Below are 17,237 nucleotides of genomic sequence, written 5' to 3' on the forward strand. Positions count from 1 at the left end.
AGCTAATGTGGCAGACATTGCTTGATCAGAACTTGGAAGTACATGTACTAGTATCATACTTCCATGATCAGAAAATGTGTTGGTAGGAGAGATAATTTGTTCCTGTAAATTGTTAATACATTAAGGGGGTATTTTGACATCTCATTTAAATCATATATCAATAACTAAATAAATAAATTATTGGGAATACGTTACAGTAATAAAACGTCAAGAAAATTTCCGAACACAATTTGGTTCCGAATAATATCTATCACGCTTTGTGCATGCAGACTCCACGCGGCCTTCACGTGATTTTACTTATTTTAGATTAATTGCATAGTAACCAAATGCACTTGATTCAACCTTTACTAATTTTGCAACATATTTGACCTGGCCGAGATTAATGTCCTATAATAAAAATCCATGCAGCTTTCACACGATTCTCTATTTAAAGAAAAATGTCAGAGTAACCTGTCCATATGAACTTGATTGATTCTTATCATGTTATTTATATGGAGCGCCTAAATAAATATCTTATTAACAGAATGTGTAGTTGAAAAATCCCGATGTATCCGAGTATTTAAGAACAATCCCGAAACAACCGAATGAACTATCGTCAGGCTTTTTTTATATATCAAATATATGTTCAAATAAAGAAACATTCATTTCATGTCCAAACTGCTGGCTAGTGCTAACAAAATCAACACTCTGTAATTGCATATGATAAGGTACTGGTTCCCTGAAAGTTTATTATATTTCTTGAACAAGTATACTTCTGATCTGGGTCAAGATCCTTCACTGATTTTTCAAAGGCTGTAATGGTAAAATCTTCCTCTGTTGCTCAGTCCCTATCATTTACTCGAATATGTATGATGGCTCATATCGAAGCTGAAACGTTTATACATGTCTGGTTAAATTTTCGAGGTAGCCAGTGAAAATACTGTTTTTCACAAATTGCGGGACCCTAAAAGATGGTGAAAAATGTCACTCTCCTCATGAAATTATTCCAGATAATAATCATGAAATTCAATGAAAAATTTGTCCTTTCTAATAATCTAGTCAAGGTCAAATTTACATATTTTTCTCTCATCACATCAGCTCTATAAAACAGTTCTTATTGTTCAATTATGTCCATCTGTAAAATCACAGCATCAACAATTGTATAGCGGACTTATATCTTTTAAATTACGTCATTTGAGTTCCTCATCTCAATGGATATTGACCTATCTGGAAAGCAGGCAAAATATGCCCTCTTAAATTAAATTTCATAGATTTTTGTTATCAATAAAGTTTCAAGTGAACCCATATTTCTTAAGCTTTCATTTGATACATGTGTTAACCAAATATTGTTCCTATTTATATAGATACAGCTATGCATAGGAACTATTTAAAAAATAAAATGTACTACTTTCAGGTATTTTTGACCGGGCCCTTATAAGTGCACGGTTTTATAGTATAACCCGAATAATCTGGTCACCGTACACTCCTTATCGCCGTAGTTGTCAATGTGTAGTTTTAAATGTTATGACGGAATGCCGAGGGGGTATCAATAATAATACATTTTCTGTTAATAATTATTATGTTAGTGTTGAATTAACCTAAAATATCTAACCAGTGTATACATTTTGTTATAAGCTGAAGTACCTTCTTTGGGGATTTATTTTTTGTTGGAATTCGAGTTATCGCGAATGCAGGAATGGATGATTACATTTGTAAAGATATCGGGATTCACTGTTTCTTTATGTAGAAAATCGGGGGAGGACACCCCTCACATTCATGTTACTGGAGTAGAAATAATTGTCTCTCAATAATACAGATATCCACCACAAAACAAAACAAAAGAAAATATTTAAAATATTTATCGTGAGAAACATACTGCTGACATGGCACATGCAGATGTATGCAGATAGGGAATCAACCCATGTCAAAAAATCAGATCATGAACACGGGGCATATATCTCACATCAAAGGAACAGCGGTACGCTTTTATTGTTGTTCTTCATTTCAATATCACAACAAAGCCTTTAACATAGAGTAAAAACTCTCACACCACTGCAAGTTTGAGGTGGTTGTAAGCAAAGGTTTGAGCAGATTTATTTGTTTTGGAAAATAACGTTTACTGAGAATCAATCCGTGGAGTAATGTCAATAAATGATAACGGTATCAAATCAAACGTAACTATACCATCACATGTGCATGTTTAAGAATGTGGTACACGGTAAATTAAAACACTTGTGACTGGGATTTAACATTAAAAACTTTACCATTGGACAGCAGTATGTGGAACTAGGGGAGACACAATATATATCAAACATCATGAAATTGAATATTTTGTCCAGAACTATACGGATGAAAACTATGATAGATCCGAATTTTATTCCGATTGTACAATTAAGAAACTGAAGTTTTTTCTCGATTTATTTATATAAACTTATTAAATTTGCTGCAGCATCAATATTATATGTAGACCTACATTGCATAAAACAATGGAAATAACACTGTATGTTGATATCAACGATCAAACTTGTTAAACAATATATAAATAAAGAAATTATGAATAAATAAAAAATGTTTTTTTTTACTTTAAAAATATGAAAAAGTATGGTTGTTACAAAATTGAAAATATTTTTAAGTTTATTGAATATATTGTCTAAATATTAGCAATATTTTGCTAATTATACAAACTTCATGTAAAATTGGCATTGTCCCTGGACATTTTACTCTGATTAATTGCTGTTTTTTTTTACAGCTGTCAATTTTTACTTTATAATCCTTTTGTGTATACTAATTTGACAAAATGATCATGTACAGTGATTTTAAATTTTAAATGAACTGTCTAAGAAAGATTATTCACACATGTGTTTTGTATTTGTTTGTTTAACAAGGTGATTAATAACTTATCAATCTATTTAGTTAAAGATCTTTCTAAAACCTGAACAACACTAATATATGATTCTCACATATTGTTTAAATTATAAGGCTATTCAGAAAAAAAGTTCTTTAGGTCAAATAAAAACTTCAGAATAAATTACAGACTTCAAATATTTAAAAAGTATGTGATATCAATATTTGAAAATTTTTACAAATTATATCACTAAACATAAATCCTTATCATTAACACCATAAATGTACATGTTATTGAAATGTAATTCAAAAGTAATTGAGCATTACATGCTTTTTTCTTTGTAATTGATTAAATTACCATTACAAGAAATTAAAAAATGCTCCATTACACATTATATTCAGTTACATGGATAATTGTAATGCATTACACCCAATAACCATTACATTTTCAATTACCCCATCCCTTCGAAGACATAAAGTTAAGTCTGCCAATTTATATGTTATTGTGTGTTTTTCTATGTTCTGATTTTCCGCTATTGTTTCAGAAAAAGGGAGAAGGTTTGTATCCTTTAAAACGTTTAATCCCGCTGCAAATGTTTGCAACTGTCCTAAGTCAGGAATCTGATGTACAGTCGTTTGTTTATGTAATACATACGTGTTTCTCGTTTCTTGTTTTTTTATATAGATTGGACCGTTGGTTTACCTATTTGAATGGTTTAATACTTGTAATTTTGGAGGCCCTTTATAGCTTGTTGTTCGGTGTGAGCCAAGGCTCCTTGTTGAAGGCCGTACATCGACCTATAATGGTTTATTTTTTTTAAATTGTTATTTGGATGGAGAGTTGTGTCAACGGCACTCACACCACATTTTCCTATATCTGTAAAGGAATACATCAGATACAAATTTGTAAATTATGTAACAATGACATTGTTGAAGACGAAATTATTTTTTTCTTCAATGTCCGTCACTTTAAACTGAGAGTTTCAGTTTTATTTAGATTTATCTTCAAGAATTCACTAATTAAAATTTATAAATGACAATGTGGTTGGTGTCAAATGAAGATCCATATGTTAATAACATAAATGGTACAGTTAATAGATAGTTTGATAAGGACGAGAAGAGCAAAATTAAGTGAGTAGCCCGCTCTATTTTAATAATTTAACGGTACTGATGATCAACCACTCATCATTTTTGGGAACATACTGTGGGTGAAGTCACCCTTCTAGAGTTTTATGGCATGCAATGTTATTTCAATTATTTCAAAAAAATACATATTACAATTATTTGTACTTAAATTAAAACTGTAAATTACTGCTCCTCGGAGAATCTTGATTGACAACAAACAATGTTGTTTTTGTCGCTTGGAATCCATACCAGGAAATCTTGTAAAAAGATTATCAATAAAAATAGTGCATTAAAGATCAGTACGTGTCATGCAACATAAACACAGTAGACACTAATCAGTATCTGCGATACATTATGAATTACAAGTACCATCATTAAAAACAAGACCATAAATAAAACATCTGTGTGTTTCATAAAGGACTTTCAAATTGAACAAACAAATCTGAGCGGTTACTCTGATAATCGTTTGATTAACCTGTTGACGCCAACACATTCCACACAAATACAATTTGTAATGAGAGAGAAAAGAAAATTGGAGAAAAGGGGGCACCTGAGCTATACACCTAACAAGTAAACTCTCGACTTTAGTAAGTGTGTCAAATGTATCAGTAATATCCAATTGTCATATACTTTAACTAGGTAGTAATCTTCGAAAAATTATATTATTCCGTGTGGTCACCACGTGCTCCCATATTTCAGTTAACGTTGCTCTTGATGTGAGAACCTTCAAAAATAATTCATAATATTAACAAATTCAAATTCAAATTCAAAGTTTAATTGACATATAAACTTTACAGTTTGTGATATATAACTACAAAAAAAAACAAGTAAGGACAATAACTAAGTAACAATTACCGTCACTATATGACGAAACACCATTCATGCGTTCGTAACAACCACCAAGTATACTTTCAAAAGTTTGCATACTTCTAAATACTTCCTGACTATTTTTGTTTTGTTTTATATTTGAGTTCAATTGTATCCTGCCTTCCTCCTTGGATCCAAATTAAAAAAAAGCTTGTTACGTCAGATTTAAGGTCCTGTAACCACCAATGAGATTATGGTATAATAAACTCACCAATAAATAAACAAAACATATATGGTAAAACGCACCGTGATAACTGAATTTAAGTAGAACTTAAATTATATTAAAGATTGGGAATATGAACGTTTTTATCTATTCGTAGGGTATAATTGGGACTTTCCGTTTGAATTTTCTTATGAGTCCAATTTTACTTTTTCTGGTCATCTTGAGACGCAGTACCATGATAAAATAAAAAATAAATCATCGGGATTCCGCAGAACTCAGTGTTTCGCCTACTTTTGCTGTAGGTCGCAGGATGAAAAAAAATAAGGAGTTTTTCGTTTGTTTTAAATATTCCTCTAGATATTATCTTTTGCTTGTAGACATCTTCAATCCCAGTTTTGTAAACATCCAGGTTTGTTTATGAATCTAATAAATGTTTGAAATCTTTAACAAAATCTTTAACTGCAGACTGTATGTAATTTTAATGGAAAGTAAAAAGTAAAAGATCCTACAAATGAATGCAAGATACAGTCACAAAAAAAAACATATCTATTGGTATGTCTGAGTCAGTGACAACTCTACTACAGATTTATCCATTCGATCACCAGCAATGATGGTGATACATGGCTGTGCACATTTTGTATATTTAACTCGTCTATACATCAACCAAACAATGTTAGATCTGTACAACTGCTTTCGCATTTTTTTTGTTCTTCTCTCGCCGGGATTCGAACCCATGCTACTGAGACAAATCGCCTGCACTGTAGCCATCCCACTAGACCACATGACCACCTGGGCTTCATATAAATGAAGCTTTCGGTGGCCGGGGGTTACCTTTCCACGTCAGTTTTGATCTACCGTCGTACTATAGTACATGATACATAAGGCATGACGATGGTATTATTATATATCTTGTTGTTTGCGAAAATTTTGAGAAGTATCGCTCGGAAGTAGATTCAAGTTTTACAATATGCATTATAAAATGTAGGCATTCTAGAAGTACAAACGTTGGAGAAGCATTTTTAGGGTTACATTTCATTTATTACTAGTTATCTAAATTGATTAAGAGTGTCAAATTTGTATGTAGTCCAGGGAATCTGAGGTAAAAAATGGCTCAACCTCAAAGTAATTGCAACAGAAATAATTTATATCAATTTTGTTTCATTGGATACCTGTTAGTGACATATTAAAAATCGGCGTTTCACAGACCACGGGAAATTTGTGTTTTATGGGTAAAATGGTGATTTTTATGTAAAAATCGCTAAAAACTGGAAAAAATGATATTTTTTTTAAATTTTTACTCAAAGTCCCTATTTTTTTCAGAAAACGTTTCAATCATATGTATCATCGTGATCAAATATTAAAAATGCATAGTCTTTGGGTTTTTTTTCCAAAAAACGCTGATTTTGAATAGAAAATCGCTGAAAACTGGAAAAAAAAAAAAAAAAAAAATTTTTTACTCGAAGTCCCTATTTTTTTTCTAAAACGTTGCAATTATATGTATTATCGTGATGAAATCTTAAAAATGCATAGCCGTAAGTTTTTTTTTGAGAAAAAACGCTGATTTGAATAGAAAATCGCTGACAACTGGAAAATTTATAAACCTAAAAATTAAAAAAAAAATCATCTCGAATATTAACTTGAAGAATTTTAATCCCTCAAAGATAGAATAGACTTCAACAGAAACATCGTATTCATTATTTTGACACATTAATGTAGTTTGAATAGTTACAGAAGAGGGAGACCAAATAAAATATTTCTGAATTCACATTGTGATAAAAGTAAATCTTATAAAAACAAAATTTCGTTCAAAGTTTTTGCTTAAATGTTATGGAGTCACATCACCAACCAATCATGTATATGTAAGAATTAAATGTCACTATCGTCCTCGTCTTCATGAATCTCAAGTACTTTACAGTTTGAACAGTTCAGTCCCTTACATTCGCTACATGCTGAGCTACAGTCAAGACCGTTTTTTCTACAAGTGCATCTGCGTGTATCGCAACCAGATTTGCATTTACATCTAATCACGTGCAATAAATTATCTGGAGCTGGAGGCAAAATTGTTCTAATTGGACAAAGTGATGTACCTTGTAGAACCCATCCCTAGTCTGATGATCTTAACATATGGACAGAGTCATTTGTCAATTCTTGGATCTGATAATATGCACGCTTGCAGTGCTGAGACGCTGCTTCTGAGGTAGGTGGCAAGGACTGAACATGTACACAAGACAAAGAATTGGTAAGAACTTTATGGTTAAATTTTCTGTAGCGTAACTTGTCTAAGCTTTCTCCTGTATCACCTCCGTATAATATAACAAGAGCTGACTGTCCTGATTGTATTACATCATCTGACGTTGCATCTTGTTTTAAAAATACTGAAGCTAACTCTCTAAAAAAGACATTCTCACGCAACCGCTTTAGTCCTTCCTTCTTCCCTATACCGTAAAGTCTAGATGTCGTGTCACACCCTGTGATAGCATGAATAAATGGTAACAAATCGACTATTTCATTTCCAAGCAACTCTTTAGTCTTTTTAATATCCCATACTTTAGACTTTCGAATTTTATCGGATTGAAAAACCAATGGTTTAGAATTTTCCTCTGCATGGAAAAGCAGTAGTATGAGAACATCAGTGTCTTCACCAACGACAACGGTAGGGTAACAAGATGCATATCGTACAGCAGTTGATGCAATAAGAACATCAGCATCAGCAGCAGATTGAAGAGAAATAAATCCTTCATTATCCATTTTATTACAAAGCATATTGATAAAGTTTTGCTTGTTTTCTCCATTAGCTAAGAAAATTTCCTTCTTTGATTTAAACGGTGTGCTATCTTTGAATGAGATGTGTGTACCAGTCACACCTTTCGATCTCCGTTCATGTACATGATCTTTTATCGTTGGTCCGGAACCATACCCATCAAAGACAATTATTGGAATGGGATATCTGTTATTAATATGGTCGATGTATAACTGACATATTTCTGCAAATGTCGCACCTTTTTCCCATGGGATTCGCTGTATCAGGGAACCACCGTCGATTACGTGGCGAACATCGGTACCAAGGTCATATGAAAATACACAACTTCCCGTGTTCCATATTTCATCTGCCAATGTTGATTTCTGTGCCTGTCGCATCAACCCAGACGGTTCAAACAAAGCAGCTGGTACTGCGCTTAGTTCGTACTTAAAGACTTGAGATACATCTGGAAACATGGTATTAGCAGTAGTAACTAGTCGTTGAAACAACAATTGTGGATCGACAGATATTTCTTCATTATCTACTTTGATATTTAATTTTGAAGATAGAGTTGTTACTTGGTTTTTTCTTTTGAATACAAACTCGTCAATACATTTACCTTCCATTGACGATATTATATTGTGTCCTATGACCAGTGCATTGTCAGAATTTACGTTGCTGTCGCCAGTTGCTCCTGTTTCGATGTTCCTCAGATTTTTATCGATAGAAAATGGACTTCTTTCTCCAAGAAAGTCAAGAAATGTTGTTGTGTCTTTGGTATCCCGTACCTTCCTTGGAATGCACATTTCTTTGTGCTGTTCGCTCGTTTCAAAGTTTACACCAGTTACTTGTTGCATGGCCTCATTCATCTGAATACACTGTGGCATAGACAAAATCCACAATGATCTCTGCGCATCTGTCATCCCTCGACCTCTGGTGAGACCTCCAGTTGTTTTAATGCATCTCATCAAAACTTGCTATATGATCAGATCCGATGATAAACCTGACCAAAACCGATCACTTCTTCTCATCACATGGAAGCCTGACATGAGAGCTTCGTTTATTGCCGGATTTGTTCTTGATAACCCATGCATTTGCTGCAGGTAAACATACGCAGATTTTAGATATAAGTTATGTCCTGCAGCAGCAAAGTATGGTAACATGTTTTGAATAGTTTGAAGATGAAGGGTCCAGTTTCCAGTTCTTTCAGCTTTGATGAAATTACGCAGCAAGTCCACCATATCCATATATAGAAACCATAGTCGAGCTGTCCGGTTTTCGATATGTGATTTTCTAAAAGTTGATATACTGTCGCGTATTTTTATCAATACCTCATTCTGATCAAGGGTGTCTACTGGAAGAAGTCGTTCTAGGATTTCATCAAAAGTATAACTCAATTTATTTAAATCCTGGATAAAAATGTTTTCATTGTGAATTTCAGAGTCTTCAAGAGAAGAAAGATGTTCTACATTTTCAGTGTCATGATCTTTCAAGACAGTGGAAGATACATGAAACTGTTCGCACAACAATAATGAAGTTAAAGCATTGTAAATCAAGAAATGACCACGCACTGCTCTCGCAACTGCCTTTCCGGTAAACATATGTGTAACAGCGTTAGGTGCATAGACAGTTTCCATGAGCTCTGCAAGTCCAGATCCGCTCATAATATTACCAAAATGGTGTTGCATTTGAACTCCTAGACCTAGCTGTAAAGGGGCAATCAGAGATCTTGGTCTTGTGGCTTGCATGATAGACTGGCCAATGGCTGCCACTTTAAGATCGCAATCTTTTTCAGAAAATATTCCACCAAGTAGCTGTTTAAGACTGTCAGGTAAGTATGCGATGTTTTCCTCACAAGATGCTATTGTAGCTGGTGATGGATACACCGCCCTTGAAAATTCCATTGATTTTATATCAGATTTGATAAGTTTAGCTGCTGTTTTGATAATATCTCTTTTTTCTGTTTCAGGATCGGAAGTTTTTTTACTCTGATGAAATTCTTGCAGAAGAACAGATGCCGTTTTACGAAGAGTGACCACATTTGGTTTTCCACAGACGTCGGTAATAAAAGCTTCATCACCAAAGTGTGTTTTGATCTTTGATTTCATGTGTACTGTTGTGTATGCCAGATCTCCACAAAACTGTGTCATTTGATGAACGAGGTCTTTTACTGTCAATTGGTCTTCTTCATTTTCTAGCAAGTAATCCATGGTTTTTAGAAAAGCTGTATTTGCTTCAGTGTGATCTGGTCTACCTTGCTTTTTTCGTTTTTGCTCTGGTGTTCCATCAATTGGTATATTTTTCCCTGTCCTGAAGTTGACGCTACATTTCTGATGGTAAATAGCATCTGCTGCAGGTAAGTCTTGTGCATATTCAAGTTTTGCCAAAACATCAGCAGCCCATGAATCTTTTCTGTCTTTGCATATTGCATCAATTTTCTGTTGGAATTCAAAAGTTCTCACTGGATATACTTCTATTCCATATTTTCTATCTGACATTTGCGCTGACTGTCCACAAAACAAACAGTGTTCTCTAAAATCAAAATACTGTGATGATCGCGTGAGTCGATCAAATCTATCGTTATCAGCATTCTCTTTACCAATTTTCTGAATCTCTTTAGCATTAGTATACTTTTTTCGACATTCTTGGTGTAGTATTTGGCCGGCTACAGCAAATACGTTTTGATGTCTATGTTTGCTGCTTACTTCATTGATTGTTTTTGCACCTTTTTCTCTTATCGTTATCAGAACTTGCCCATTCTCCAAAGGTTCGTTGCATATCACACAGTTACTTCCAGACATCTGAAATGAATGAAGAATATAATTAAGTTTCAAAGCAAAGAAAAGAATTATTTGTTTAGTTCACGCTCTACACATTGTTAATAAAACTTTACAATTGATATCATTAAAATAATGTCATGTTTAATCACTGTAGTTCGTAACTGGATGCAAATCGAATTCGCTAGTTTTAATACTCAATTCTGCAGTTTTTCAAAATTTGTTTGACGGTTATATTATGTTCTAATTGCTTAACAGTGAACATGATCGCGTGGGCAAACATACGGATGGTCATATAAAAAAGAATAAGCTTCATCATTCAACTTCAAAGAAATATATATTTGCATGAAACTTACTATCACTCAATTTTGCTGCTCTAGTGGTATAAACGGATAAATAACCATTGCTTTCTTTTTTCGGACTTGTCTTCGATCACCATTTCATCCTGAAACAGAAAGTTTTGATTTTTCAATCACAACCATATAAAAATTTAATTTGATTAAAAGTAAAATTACATTATTAGCCCATGAATAGGTTAATTAAAAACAATAAAGGTATTTCATATTTTATTTGCAAAGTAAACAGTAAAAAACAATGTTATCCACACTGTTAAAATTTAAAAAAAAAATGGTAAATTTAAACATAAGTTATATATGATCCATAAACCGTACTCCTGGCGGCCAACCAACGATAATAGAACGCCTAACACCACAGTGCGTACAGCTGGTCATTATAAGATACTTAAAAACAACAACAAAGATTACTACAAAAGCATTTATAGGAATGAAAATACAAATACTTGTTTTTACTCGTTCATTCTTTGTGTCACAAACGGCGTTCCATACTTTTTTTTATTTTTAACGTAACCTCCCTGAGAAATGTCTTTTTTTCAGTGAAAAACGTTGGTAAACAGTTATTATACATTTAAAACAATTTCCAAGACTAGGAAACATGATTTATTGTAATAAATCAATGTAAAAAATGATGGAATTGAAAATGACAAGTGAAGGGGGAATACGGCAAAATAATGCAACTGGGGGGAAACAAATACTTTTTTAAAGATTCAAAACATGATAAATGTATTTATTTTTATACATTTATTATAATAGTCAAGCTTTACTCACCAGTTTTAAGTTCCACTGGGTCAAATCCAAGTAAAAAACAAATGCCGCTTGTTGACATATTGTAGTTGCAGTGTACAAGTTATTTCCCTTTTGACGTATGGCGCGCATTACGTTGCATGAAATTCATTGGAATTTTACCTTTTTAATTCTCATAAATTAAACAACTTTGCCGTGGTCCGATTTTTGCCGATTTTTGATATGTTAATAATATAGTTGTAATCTTCGTTTTTCATGAAAAAATAATTCTGTTGCAATTTGTTTGAGGTTAAACCTCAGATTCTCTGGACTAATGTGGGCTGCCATTTTCAATTTATAAATTTGATATTTACTTGAACGACAGGTCCCACGCGCAGAGCAAGATCTGCTCATCCTATCGGTGTATCTGAGATCACACCAAGATTTTTGGTGGGGCTCGATTAGTGTTGTTCATTATGTAGTTTTCAATATTTTAAGTGTGTTTTCTCTTGTTTTTCTCTCGGTTCTTTTATTTTAGCAATGTTGTTGTCAATTTGCCCATTTGCCTCTTGTTTCTTTTGCCTCTCCCTTAAGAAGAACGTGATATTCTGAATTAATATTTGGTGTAATAATCATATGTTGGCCTCAATTTTCAAAATCACTACAAATAAATGTACACATTCAAGGTTTAAGGATTAAAAAAGGTCATTGGTGGACTTGTGTTCTAGTTATTTCAACTACCGTATCTCTGCATTGCCCTAGAATAGAAAAAAAATAATATTCAGTATACATCAATGACAAAAAATAAGAAAATAAAATTGAGAAAGGAAATGGTGAATATGTCAAAGGGACAACCACCCGACCATAGAGCAAACAACAGCCGAAGGCAACCAATGGGTCTTCAATGTAGCGAGAACCCGTAGGTGTCCTTCAGCTGGCCCTTAAAATATGCATAAAAGTACAGTGATAATGGACGTCATACATAAGAAACTAAAATTTAAAATCATACATGACTAACAAAGGCCAGAGGCTCCTGACTTGGGACAGGCGCAAAATTGCGGCGGGGTTAAACATGTTTATGAGATCACAACCCTCCCCCTATACCTCTAGCCAATGTAGAAAAGTAAAAGAATAACAATACGCACATTAAAATTCAGTTCAAGAGAAGTCCGAGTCCGATGTCAAAAGATGTAACAAAAGAAAATAGATAAAATGACAATAATACATACATAACAACAGACTACTAGCAGTTAACTGACATGCCAGCTCCAGACCTCAATTAAACTGATTGAAAGATTATGTCTTCATCATATGAATATCAGGTACAATCCCTCCCGTTTGGGGTTAAGTTAAATGCACACTAACAAAAAAATTACAAAGCGAAGAAAAGCACCTTACATTTGATGTATTGTTGATTTCAATTTGCCTGTCAATACTGATGTTGTGATTTCAAAACTTACACGTGGCGCTAGATTGCCAAGATGTGTCAGTTTAACTGTTGAAGTTCCGAAGTTTTCTCTCGGTACTCCTGCCACCTAAACCAATACAATTTACCGCATTAAACTAGCGAATAGTGTTGAATGTGGCATTTAACATCAATCAATCAGTAATGAATAAAACCGATAAATATGATTTGTATAGATTGAAAATTATATTTTGAATTGGTATCTGGTGTCAAAAGGTATGCGGTTCTTTTTTTTCAATCTTTTTTTTTAATTTTCAAACGAACTGTCGGCTGCCAATTCACAACAGAATGGTTAAAAAAAAGTAATCAATCATCACTTTCTTCTGTATCGATTGCACTAATAATTTATTGATTTAAATCCTCCAAAAGTTTCCTCTTCTGTTCCACACTTTCAAATGTTGCTAAAAGATCTACCCTGGCTAACTCCGTTTCGTTTTTCAAATCGTCAATTTTCCGTAATGTCTTGTAACTACACTTCTGTTCGCTTTCCTAATCGATTTCAGTTTATTCAAATCCATTGGACACGGCACCAAAATGTCAGGAATACGTGAATTAAGCAATAAAACGTTGCATGCTCTAATATGTGTAATCGATCTATATAAGCCCAAGTAAACAAGTGACACGTCACAAAGTCTTGGCGTTACACTATAAGACATACGTAACGTTCCCGCGTTGTGTTCGCGCCGTATTTACAACATTGATAACCTTCAAATTAGTACAATGAAATTTTCACACCCCATTTTATGTCATATTGGAAAAAAACACCATCAGAATTAAACATTGTAAAATAAGGGAGATAAGGTATGATTGCAAATGAGACAACTATCCACAAAATTTCATAAAATTTTGCCTTTCTTTTGGTGTAGAGATTCTCTGGGATAACATTTCTATATATCAATCTAGAAAGGGACAGTTATTGCTATTAATATTTGATTGATTAAAAGTATATTCATCAGGGTTAATGTCGGCAGTACTTTAAGTGTATTCAAGATAATTTGAATCTAAAAAACAAATCATCAAGGCAACGTATTGAATAAGTCAAATAAATTGGATTTAGACGGATCTTTAATGCGTTTGTTTTACCATCCCAAATTTCGAAAATATTCTATAGGACCACTTAAAGAATGGTGCTTTGAAGCAAAATAAGGCGCCTCCAACGTTATGTGGCATACCCTTTTTTAGTGTTATTGCATTAGTATAAACAAGTCAGAATGAACATATTATTGTTGTAAAAAAATACTGTTACAAAATTCAGCTAATGACAATAAGTGTGACAATAATTATGTGTCACCTCTGTTTATAGCAAGTGAGGCAAGACATATTGATGTAATTGACGAACCAATAAATCCAGTTGATGTCAATAAGTGTGACAACGATGGTGTATCAACTCTGTATAAAGCAAGTAAGACAGGACAATTGGATGTTGTCAAAGAACTGTTACAACATTCAGCTGATGTCAATAAGTGTGACAATGATGATGTATCACCTCTGTTTGTTGCAAGTCAGAATGGACATGTCGATGTTGTTAAGGAACTGTTACAACATTCAGCTGATGTTAATAAGTGCGCCAATGATGGTGCATCACCTCTGTTTATATCAAGTCAAAAGGGACATGTTGATGTTGCTAAAGAGCTGTTACAACATTCAGCTGATGTCAATAAGTGTAACAATACTGGTGTATCCCCTTTGCTTATAGCAAGTGAGAATGGACATGTTGATGTTGTTAAAGAACTTTTACAACATTCAGCTGATGTCAATAAGTGTGACAAAGATGGTACATCACCTCTGTTTAAAACAAGTGCAAATGGACATGTTGGTGTTGTTCAAGAACTTTTACAACATCCAGCTTATATCAATCAGTGTAGAAATTATGATGTATCACCTCTGTATAAAGCAAGTAAGAATGGACATTCGGATGTTGTTAAAGAACTGTTCCAATATTTAGCTGATGTCAATAAGTGTAACAATAAAGGTGTATCACCTCTGTTTATAGCAAGTGAGAATGGACATGTGGATGTTGTTAAAGAACTTTTACAACATTCAGCTGATGTCAATATGTTTGGCAATGATGGTGCATCACCTCTGTTTAAAGCAAGTGCGAATGGACATGTTGGTGTTGTTAAAGAACTAATACACCATTCAGCTGATGTCAATGAATTTAACACAAATGCCATGTCACTTCTGTATAACGCCGCAAGTGATAACAGACATGATAATAATGTTGAACAACATTCAGCTGATTGTTGTAAGAATGACATAAGTGGTTTATCACCTTTATATATAGCAAGTGAAAATGGACATGTCGATGTTGTAAATGAACTGTTAAAACATTCAGCTGATGTCAATAAGTGTGTAACTAATGATATTTCACCACTGTCTATAGCAAGTCAAAATGGACATGTTTATGTTGTCAAAGCACTGTTAAAACACTCAGCTGATGTCAATAAGTGTGACAATTATGGTGTATCACCACTGTTGGTAGCAAGTGAAAATGGACATGTGGATGTTGTTAAAGAATTGTTACAACATTCAGCTAATGTCAATCAGTGTGATAATGATGATGTATCACCTCTGTATAAAGTAAGTGAGACAGGACATGTTGATGTTGTTCAAAAACTGTTACAATATTTTGCTGATGTCAATAAGTGTGTAAAAAATGATATTTCACCTCTGTATATAGCAAGTCAAAATGGATATGTAAATGTTGTCAAAGCACTGTTAAAACATTCAGCTGATGTTAAAAAGTGTGCCACTGATGGTGTATCACCTCTGTATATAGCAAGTCAGAATGGACATCTTTATGTTGTTAAAGAACTGTTAAAACATACACATGATGTAAATCAGTGTACCAATAATGATGCATCCCCTCTCTTTGTTGCAAGTCAAAAAGGACATGTGAATGTTGTTAGAGAACTGATACAGTGTTCTGCTGCTGTCAACAATTGTAACAAGTATGGTGAATCATCTCTGTATATAGCAAGTCAGAATGGACATGTTAATGTTGTTAAAGAACTGTTAAAACATTCAGCTGATGTCAACCAGTGTACCAATAATGATGTATATCCTCTCTTTATCGCAAGTCAGAACGGACATGTTTATGTTGTTAGAGAACTGTTAAAATATTCAGCAGATGTCAATAAGTGTGCAAATGATGGTACATCACCTCTGTATATGTCAAGTCAGAACGGACATGTTTATGTTGTTAGAGAACTGTTAAAATATTCAGCAGATGTCAATAAGTGTGCAAATGATGGTACATCACCTCTGTATATGTCAAGTCAGAAAGGACATGTTTATGTTGTTAGAGAACTGTTAAACCATTCAGCTGATGTCGTTAAGTGTTCCAAGGATGGTGTATCACCTCTTTTTATAGCAAGTCAGAATGGACATAATAATGTTGTCCAAGAACTGTTACGATATTCAGCTGATGTCAATAAGTGTGACAATAACGGTGCATCACCTCTGTTTATAGCAAGTGAGAAAGGACATGTCGATGTTGTTAAAGAACTGTTAAAGCGATCAGCAGATGTCAATAAGTGTAGCATTAATGATGTAACCCCTCTGTCTATAGCAAGTCAGAATGGGCATGTCGATGTTGTTAAAGAACTGTTACAATATTCAGCCGATGTCAATAAGTGTGACAATAATGATTTATTACCTCTGATTAAAGCAAGTCAAAATATGCATGTTAATGTTGTTTAAGAATTATTACAACATTTAGCAAATATAGTAATGATGGAACCCTACTACTACAGATCGTTTGTCATAACAACGGGATATAGTGTGTACATGAACTTATTCAGTGTTACATGTACAGATGGGTGCGGTCCTAACCTTGACAAAAGTTAACTTAGAGTTAACTTGTTGACTGCTTTCTAAGTTAACTTGAGAATTTTTAAGCAGTCAAGCAAGTTAACTTCGTCGTTGGTGGACCAGACCTACGGTCTGCTTTTTTAGGACTGCTGCAGACCTATCGATAAGTCTGCTCCAGAGACCTGTGGACAAGTCTGTTTTTGATCAGTCCTGAGGACAGGTCTGCCCCAGACCAGACCTGTGGACAAGTCTGCTTTTGACCAGTCCTGGGGACAGGTCTGCTCCTGACCAGACCTGAGGACAGGTCTGCTTTTGACCAGACCTGTGGACAAGTCTGCTATTGACCAGACCTGAGGACAGGTCTGCTTATGACAGATTATCGTTA

The 17,237-nt window shown here is 33.9% G+C and overlaps 1 protein-coding gene across 1 annotated transcript; it reads left to right on the top strand.

The window, feature by feature from the left end:
- The first annotated feature begins 13,497 nt into the window (after positions 1 to 13,497).
- LOC134727853 (ankyrin-3-like) lies at positions 13,498 to 16,741 on the top strand. The gene is made up of 2 exons (XM_063592247.1): positions 13,498 to 13,504; positions 14,343 to 16,741. Exons 1-2 carry the CDS (start codon positions 13,498 to 13,500, stop codon positions 16,739 to 16,741), a joined length of 2,406 nt encoding a protein of 801 aa, XP_063448317.1.
- The last annotated feature ends 496 nt before the right edge of the window (positions 16,742 to 17,237 follow it).

The sequence above is a fragment of the Mytilus trossulus genome, chromosome 8, assembly GCF_036588685.1.
Source record: "Mytilus trossulus isolate FHL-02 chromosome 8, PNRI_Mtr1.1.1.hap1, whole genome shotgun sequence".
Lineage (NCBI taxonomy): Eukaryota > Metazoa > Mollusca > Bivalvia > Mytilida > Mytilidae > Mytilus > Mytilus trossulus.